This window comes from Myotis brandtii, unplaced genomic scaffold (assembly GCF_000412655.1).
Source record: "Myotis brandtii unplaced genomic scaffold, ASM41265v1 scaffold1347, whole genome shotgun sequence".
Lineage (NCBI taxonomy): Eukaryota > Metazoa > Chordata > Mammalia > Chiroptera > Vespertilionidae > Myotis > Myotis brandtii.
In genome coordinates, this window is record NW_005354788.1 from 463780 (window position 1) to 473403 (window position 9624).

At 41.0% G+C, this 9624-nt stretch overlaps 1 protein-coding gene across 1 annotated transcript; it reads right to left on the reverse strand.

The window, feature by feature from the left end:
- Positions 1-260: 260 nt before the first annotated feature.
- STARD7 (StAR-related lipid transfer (START) domain containing 7) lies at positions 261-8447 on the reverse strand (the record flags this gene model as incomplete). Its single annotated transcript, XM_005860485.2, has 7 exons — positions 261-2194; positions 2942-3026; positions 5918-6017; positions 6771-6853; positions 6935-7045; positions 7818-7867; positions 8198-8447. Coding segments are annotated over 7 exons (864 nt in total), but the record flags the coding sequence as incomplete, so codon positions are not given.
- Positions 8448-9624: the final 1177 nt, after the last annotated feature.

A 9624-nucleotide genomic window follows, 5' to 3' on the forward strand; every position in this document is an offset into this window, starting at 1 on the left:
ACAAAGGACGTGGGTTAGTAGATCAGCACAAAGTGGAAATACCTGGCTTGTTTTCAGCTGCCAACTGGTCACCTGGAAAGGGCTCAGTGTCCAGACAAAGTGGTTAGCTGTGCCAGCCACCAGCAGGAAAGATCACGACTACTTCCACATGCCAATCTATGAGTAGAAACACTATTCTTCTCAAACTTTACAGTCAGGAAGAAATGATAAGCCCAATATGCAGGATTTCCCTACCACCATCTGTCCAAAAACAAACACTCTTTTATACCAATCTTTATGTATTTATTCACACATTTGAAAAAAAAAAGATCAGGAGTGAAATCATTATGATGACATAAGTAACTGTACAGACCTACCCCAATGCAATCAAATTCCCCAAAATCAGAACATGAGCAACACCCAGCTCCTTAACACCTCTGCACTCACACTTCTGCCCACATCCACCCACACCTGGCAATCACAGGTGCTAAGTGCAGACATAACCCAGGGCCTCTTCCTGGCTTGTCAGGTTTTAGGGATGAGAAGAGAGAACTGATCAATAAAAGCTGGGGCTGTTTGGTGCATCTCTGCTCTGCCAGACTCAAAGAAGGCAAGACAGGAAACACCGGGCAGTTATTTCCTTGGCACAAAACTTCACAGGCAACAAAAAGGTTGAGGGGCTTAAGTTAGTCTCAGTTTTAGAACCAAGTTAAAAAAAAAAAAGGGTGGGGGGGAGAAAAATCTGATCATTTCGATTATTTTTTTAAGGGGGGGGGGAATTTAAAACTTGATCCCTATTCTTCCAGCAGATGGCAGCATGACCATAAGCAGAATCAGCGTGGCCAAACTGATGCATACCATCTGACTGTGACTTCATCCAAACAGCATAGTTTGCTTTTATTTTAGCTCTGAAGAGAAGAGGAAAAACTTTCAGAGGAATAAGAGAGTCAGATAAACCCATTACATTAGTGTTTGGGGCAAGATTTCATCTAATGGCTCACACAGCTTGTCTATAGCTCTGAGAGCTCCAGGGAGTGGCCCAATCCCACTCCTCTGCCTTTAGGCTTCTGAGGTGGAGAAGTCCTCAGGTTCCAACCGTGAGTGTGAAAAATAATGCCTAAATCAAAATGTTTTCTAGACAATGGACTAGAGAAATTCTGTTCAACTCCCCAATCCCTACTTATTGACACAAAGATTAAAAATATATATATACTTCAAATTCAATAAGTGAAACACTGAACTAATAAACTTTTAACATCAAAAATATATATATTAATGTGGGATGTTTTGAGCATCTCCACTGATCCTATCAAAACAGTAATAATACAGGAAGCTACTGTCTGAAAGGATTCATTTCCCAGTGTTCTTGGTAAATGGGCCAAGAAAGGAGGAGCCAAGCCAAATTAACATAGTGTTTGAATATAGCCAGTCCAAAAGAAAAGGCTTTGGGTAGTCAGTGGGTGGTATTTGGGAGGCAAGAAATTTCCTGGTACAAACTTGATGTTCCTAAAGATAGAAGCAAGGTGAGGACAAGGCACTTACACTGCCAAGCAACAGTTCACATCCATTCAACAACAGGACTACCTAGTACCAAGGGACTCCCAATGACCCCTCAGAGAACCATCAAATGGCCACCTTCACTTTCCAGTTGCACCTTCTGACTAAAGTAAGTCCAAATGCTGCAGGACTGATGGTAGAAACTGGAATGTTGGCAGAGGAAACTATTCAGAGGAAGCAAAACAAGTTATCCTCTTCTGGCCCGAGGTGCGGTTTGTTCCAGATTAGCTCAGTGGAATACTGAATTGCAAAATGCTTGGCCTGAGAATATGACAACGCCCCCATGGATGCCTCCTTCTCTGTTTTGATAAAGAGAAAAGGCGGTTCTGAATGAAATCAGACACCAGTTGTTGAATTATCTTGCACTGGTGGTTACAGCAGACGCCTTCTAGTACATGTCCCCGTTCTATATCAGAGTGATAGGGACCGAGACAGGACTAGCAGCAGCCTGTCCCTTCTTATCCCAAAGCCCTTCAAGCATACTCGATCCGGGCAGGGCCACAGCTACTCTCGTTCTTCCGCTCAGAAGACGGGGTGGTGGCCTTGGCTTCACTACCCATTTCCACAGGCTTAGATGAGATATAGTCCTTTACTTTGATCTCCATGTTCTTGGCTTTCAGAGTGGCCATGTGCAGCTTCTCCAGGAAATCTGGCATGCCTGTTGGGGGAGAGGGGAATGTGAATAGGCTGACAAACCAGCAGTGGGCTCAAAATTCCTTCATGGTAGAGCCTATCCTTCCTTAATGTATAGGGAGTAAAAACAACTCATGACCTCTGAAATCCTTTAAAAAGGCATGTGAATCAGGCCACTTAAATCCTAAATAGCTCTTTCAGGTGATAAAGACATCACTTTTCAGTGGCACAGCCTATATATCTGCCTATTTTATTTCGATAAATATCCTCTGCATTCTTCCCCTGCGGCACAAGAAGATTCCAGAAGAAAATCACACCAGGGTGCTTTATAAGGCAAGACACTGAAAGGGAAAGGTGTAGGCACAGCCATGACGTGTAGCCTTTGTTAGGACAGCTGCTGCCCCTTTCTCCAGGTGACTGTCCTATAACCACGACATTTTCTCTGCCAGTATAAGTCCCCAATATTATCCAAGAAGAAAAATTTTAAGTGCATTAATGCCTACAGTCCATATTTAAGGCTTCAAGCAAATGCTCTTCTTAAAACTCCCCTGAGCATAGGTCCTTTCTGGGGCTTCATATTTCTCATCCCTCCAAATCCAGGTGGAGGCTTCCACAGCTTTATAATATTCAAGCACAAGTTTGGAAGGACATTTAATTTCTGCAACAGGGCCCCAGTGACATAAGTACTAATCTTGCTGCTGTCAATAAAAAGCTAGAGAAAAACAAAACGCTCAACACAGGTTCCAGACCCTGCACACAAGTGCCCACTTACCACTGGAAACCATCCAACTAACACAGTAGCGAGGAAACACAGTCTGGGGATTGTCACTGTATGTCAGCAAGTAGTCAAAGCCATTCTGGAAAAGAAAAACAGCAAAGATGAAGGTACCAGGATTACCCACCACAGCCTCCATTATCCAGGCCCTCAGGATAACCATGACCTGAGTGTGGGTTAGAGTGCCATTTTTTTTACACTAAGCAGAGGAGTTCATTAACACTGAAGACTGGGAGGTTGGCATCCATAGAAGGCCTGCTTGCGAGGCTGGCGTCTGGGAACTTGGCTCCCAGAGTGTCCCCAGTCAACTGCTAAGGGTGATCCCGTGTGTGTCTATTAGTACAAACCAAGCAATTTATATTGAGCACTTGCTTTCCTCCTGGGGCTCTGCAATTTTGTTATGTGCTGGACAGAGGGTGCCTAGGTAACCATCCCCAATAACAATATCAGGTGCCAGGTCTCTAATGGGCTTCCCTGGGCAGGAACATTACATCCATGTTGCTGCACTGTTGTTGCTGGCAGAAGAATGGGCTCTCTGTGACTCTCACACAGGAAGAGGGCACGGGAAGCATGCACGTGCCTTTCGTCTTCTGAGGTGGACTCTGCCTTTTCCCTATGGTCCAGCTGTGCAGTCTGATATGTCGCTGTGATGAATCTTAGCTGTGAGGACAACTACATGCTGAGTCCCGTGAGTCCTTCTAGTGAATTTTCTAATGTGGGGTGGTCTTGAGTACCCCAACACATACCCACCATGTTTAAAGATCTTAATTTTTGCCAGAATGGTATTAACTCTACTACTGACAGCAAACATTTACATAGTGCTTAACTATGTGTCAGGAACTGCTTCAATTCTTCACACAATCCCAGGATGCAGGACCTATTAGCCCTAGTTTTACAAATGAGGAAACTCAGCTCAGAGAGGTTAAATAACTTGGCCCAAGGTCACCCCTCATATACTCAACGAGAGCCAACATGACCCAGGACTCTGACCATGGGGCCCATGTATCCACGTTTTCTAGGTCAGCCCTCTCACTGCCTGACAGTGTGCAGGAGAAGGACTAAGAGACTTACAGGTGTCCTGATCTTAGGAGGGGGCCGAATCAATTATGCTCCACCCAAAGGAGTAAGAGGGAACTACTTTGTGTCTGCATTTTGTAGGGCAGACGGCCACAAATCCAGGTGGCAGACCTAGACTTTCTCTTGTGCCTTTATACCAAAGTCCATATCCTTTTCCCTGAGTGAATGGTTTATTCTTTTATTCAGGTACTCAATATTATCTGAATGTCGGCTATATGTCTGGCATTGTGCTAGGCGCTATAAAGAAAAGAAAAATGTGCTAGTCCTTGTCCTTGCAACTTCCAATTAGCAGGCTAACTGGGTACCTAAATGTGTGCCATAACAGAGCCATAGAGGAATACTACAGAAGTAAAGAGGAAGGAGAGGTAAGGCCCAGGCAACGGGAATGGGAACAGTACCCACCACAGAGGCCAGTTATAAGACTTAGGAGACACATTTTTTTTCAGTTATCACATTATTAATCTTGTTGGTATTACTAGTCTGAGGCTGATTTGTGTGTTTTAGGTTAAAGTAAATGAGTGTTACCTTGGGGTGGTGGTGCGAATTTAGATTCAGCACAGGGAAAAAGGGTAGATATAAATATAAATAACAACTATACAATCCTTGCCCTGGACGGCGTGGCTCATTGGCTAGATTGTCGGCTTGTGCTACCAAAGGGTCCCAGGTTCGATCCCTGGGTCCGGTTGGGGCTTGTGCAGGAAGCAACCAGTCTATGTGTCTCTCTCACATTGATGTTTCTCTCTCTCTCTCTCTCTAAAAATCAGTGGGAAAATATCCTTGAATGAGGATTAGCAAAACAAAATAAAAAATTATTCTCTATAAATAGTTCTGAATTAAACACACAGATCTCCCAGTAAAAAGAGAGGCATACACCATATTGCCTGAGGTGAACCACAATTTCTATGTGGTTTTTAAAGTCCCACTTCAGGTGGTATAAATAAAACAACTTGAGCCCTGGCCAGTGTGGCTCAGTTGGTTGGATCATCATCCCATACACTGTAAGGTTATGGGTGACAACTTGATGAAACAATAAAACTGTACTAAAGAATACAGTTCATATAGCTTTAAAAGGCAGCACAAAAATATAAAGTGAAGTAGAACTAAAAACAGCAAACATTAAAATCAACATGTACATTCAACAAAAATTTTGCTAAAAACAAACAAAACACCCACTAAGTTAAAGAAAATATTTTCAAAAAATGGCTACAAAATTTTAAGGAAGGCAGAGAGCATTAGTCTAACCCAGTGATTTTCAACCATTGTGCCACAAGAATTTTTAAAACATGCAACACCCTACTATTTAGTCAGGGGCACTGACCTCTTTCCTTTAAACTGTTAAATTAAAAAAATGACAACAGCCCACACAACAATAGTTGTCTGGTGTGAATGATCAATTATACCTATTTTTTTTTGTCAGTTCAGCAAAAATTATATTTTTTGGTGTGCCACAGAATTTAAGTAATTAGTTTAAATGTGCCATGAGATGAAAAGGTTAAATATCGCTGGTCTAACCCTCTCATTTTATAGACAAGGAAATGGAAGTCGAGAAAGGTTATATATGATCTGCTGATTGTGGTGAAATTCTAATGATTCCTAAAGAATGCTGCTAACCATAAGCTGAGTTAGGGGCTGTCATCTTCTCTTCTCTCTCAGATAAATGGGACTTTGTCATAGGGGGGTCCCCCAGGCCTATCAGCCCACAGCAGAGGTTCCCAAAGTGTGGTCCCAGTCCAGTAGCATCAGCCTCATCTGGGAACTTCTTAAAAATGCAACTTTTCAGGCTCCAGTAGATTCTGAGAACCAATGCACCCATGCCCTCTCCATTTCAGATAAAAAGCATTCCTTGAGAAAATTCCAAAGCCACATCACATCACCTCTTGAATGATGTAAACTCACCTCATCAAATGACTTGTGGGGACGGATAACCATTTGGGATTCATATGATTTGACCCTTACAAATTCTGGAGATTCTGGCACACTAGGGTGCTCCACAGCGCTGATAGGGAGAAAAATTAGGGAAACTGAGTAATGTCTACATACAAAATAGCACAGGAGCTAAAGTTATGAGAAAAATCTAAAAAGCTGACACTAATATTTAAAATACAACAGAGAAGCCCAGCCACAATGGCTCAGTTGTTTGAGTGTCATCCCATACACCGAAAGGTTGCAGGTTTGATTCCTGGTCAGGGCACATGCCTGGGTTGTGGGTTCAATCCCCAGTTGGGGAGTGTACAGAAAGCAACTAATTGATGTTCTTCTCGTATATCAATGTTTCTCTCTCTCTCCCTCTCTCTAAGCATGCCCTCTGGTGAATATTAAAGAAATAAAATGAAACTCTCTCCTCCCTGCCTCTCTTCCACTCTCTCTAAAAAACAATGGAAAAAAATACCCTCAGGTGAGGATTAACCCCCCCAAAATAAATAAATAAATAACAGACGAGTCACCAAGACAAATTAATACAAACTAACTTCTAAAACAAAGTGAGTTTACATGATAAATCCCAGTTCACTAGGCCTTGTGTTGAAGACAGAGCACTTCTTTTTTAAATCATCACTATTAAGAAACTGAAGAAATGATTTAATGAAAAGCATTTATATATATCCCTTCAAACTCATGTTCTAGTTGGGATGGATGGGCCTGGGCTTCACTTATATAAGGGCACTGAGAACATGCAAACCCACTACAGACATATATGAGTAAAGGACACAGCTAACAGAACTCAGCAGGAATCCCAGGTAACCATACATACCGTGACACCAACACCATCACATTGTTTTCCTGATCCACGCTGTACCGCCGAACATAAACATAATCCCGTGAGTACATTGGATACTAAAAAACAAAAAGGAGCAGGATTATTGTTCTGCCTCATATGTATGTGGTAAAAGTAAAACCAGAAGTAAAAATACTCACAGGAAAATGTGTTACCCAGTGAAGAACCTCAGAACCACTAATGACATCCCTCTCAATCACTTCCAGCTTGATTACCAGGGCATCCCACTTTTTTCTGTACTCTGTATCCAGCTATGGAAAGAGAAAAGACCCAAGAGATTTAAAACAAAGCTGCAGAAGCCTTCCCCAGATGCTTGGGCCTCTGACCTAAGGACTTTCTTGTGAAATTGTGATCCAACCTAAAAGACAGCGTTAACGTGTGAAAGACATGGTTGTGTTTACTACATGTAAGTCTTAAAATCTCTTCTTGTAGGCCAATACCAGTACCTTGAAAGCGAATCTTAACAAGAAAAAGATAAACTAAAGAACAATGTAAGAAAAAAAAAATACTCTAACAGGTACGCATGTCTGAGAAAAATACAAGAGATAGTGACACAGATGTGTAAGGGTAAAACAATTCTAAAAGTTTTAAACAGATAAAAAGTACAAAAGGATGAGCAGACACCTCATACAAAAAAATGCAAGTAGCGTATTTTTTTAAATTTCCAACATCACTAGTAACTAAGGAATTGCAAAATAAGACACTATCATACACATCTAAACAAATAAAAATTCAATGTAAATTCACAAAGTTCAGTCCTTAAGGGAAATGTGTGCACTTGCATATTACAGTGGGTGCTATAATCAACTAGTTATTAAGGGGGTAGAATTGGTCCTGTCTCCACTGGACAAAGAAATTGTAAGTCCAATGTTTACCCCGATGCTATTCAATGTGAGACGAGGGGTACAGAGGTAGATGAATGTATTGAAGCCACAATATATTTCCTGAGTCAGAGAAATTATTCATGTGGATGGTGAATTTCTAGGCTTAAAGGCTCCAAATTAGGGAAGAAAAATTACTCACCTGAACATTGAAGAACTGCCGGGGCGTAACATCTGTGTAGGTTCCAAAAACTAGAATGATAAGAATCAGGGATGTTTACCACACTCTCATCACTCACCACATTCCTATCATTTTACTGTATTTCAATTATAATACTGACAGATCTTAAAGGCAGATTCAGAAACTAGAAGTCATATTGGGGTGGCAAAGACACCCTACTGCATAGTACAGCAAAGAAGGCATTGGGAGACTCTTGTCATCTAGGAGAGGAAAAACAACAAACAGTAAACCATGTAAAATTTCCTGAGAAACAACCAGAACAGACAATTTAGTCTGAGGAACAGAAGTCCTGAGCACCTGGGGTAACCATGGAATCCACAAGGCAGCCAAGCTGGACTCACCTCTGTACTGGTAATGATGGCTGCCTGTAATAGGGCGACGCCACAGCTTAAAGTGTTTCTTATCCATCACCATTTCCCATGGTGCCTTTTTGCCCCCTGAATCTTCATTTCCTTCTGTTTGGGATTTTGGTTCTGGAGGGTGGCGCTCAACCCCAGGGTTCTGAAACACAGCTGACATTTCCTCCAACCGTTTCATCTCATCAATGGACCTGGAAAGGAGAAAAACAATAGTTAATGTTGCAGGTGGTTGGAGTCACCCTGGGAAATAACATATCCACACAGAGACTTGTAAAAGAACGGTGTGGGTTTAAAACAGTATAAAGTGTGAATAAAAATGTGAGTTCTCTCTCTAAGCATGTCCTCCAATGAGGATTAAAAAAAATAAAATAAGACAGCCCTGGCCGCTGTGTTCAGTGGTTAAAGCATCGGCCTATGCACCAAAGGGTTGTGGGTTCGATTCCGACTCCAATATTCATTAACTAGTATATTGAATTACTGTCCCTATGTCTTAACTTGTAAAGTGGGAATAACAATACTGCCTATCTCAAAGTTGATTGTAAAAATTAAATACATTTATATGTAAAGTGCTTTGTACCTGGCACATAATTAGCCCTCAAATGTTAACTATTAAGGTTTAGGACTGTCAAAGATCATTTAATACCCTTTGCCCATTTTTTATTGTTGGTTTTTTTTTATTGGGTCCTTTACCTTCCTATTACGTTATGAGTATTTATATATATTTCCTCCCCTCTTAAAAAAAATTCATATACCACAAGAATCATCCTTTTACAGTATACAATTTAGTGCTTTTTAGTATAGTCATAAGGTTGTGCAACCATCACCATTAATTCCACATTTTCATCACACCCGAAAGAAATCTATACCCATCAACAGTTACTTCCCATTCCTGTCTCCCCAGCTCCTGGCAACCACTAATCTACTCTTTCTGTGGACTTGCCTATTCTGGACATTTCATATATATGGAATCCTACACTATGATCTCATGTGCCTTTTTTTTTTTTTTTTTACATTTAACCTATTTTCAAGGTTCATTCATGATTTTATTCTTGTATGATTAATAAATAATATTGCATTGTGTGGATACATCACATTTTATTTATTCATTCATTGGAGGATGGACATTTAAATTGTTTCCACTTTTTGGCTACTATAATATGGCTTTGAATATCTGTGTACATGTTTTTGTGTAAATGTAGGTTTTTAGTGCTCTTGTGTAGATTCCTAGGAATGGATTTGCTGGGTCATGTTTAACTCTATTTTTAACTTTCTGAGGAACTGCCAAATTATTTTTCAAAGCAGCTGCATCATTTTATATTCCCACCACAATGTATGAGAGTTCCAAGTGCTTCACATCCTTGTCAACACTTGTCATTGTCCATCTTTTTTATTCCAGCAATCCTAGAGCA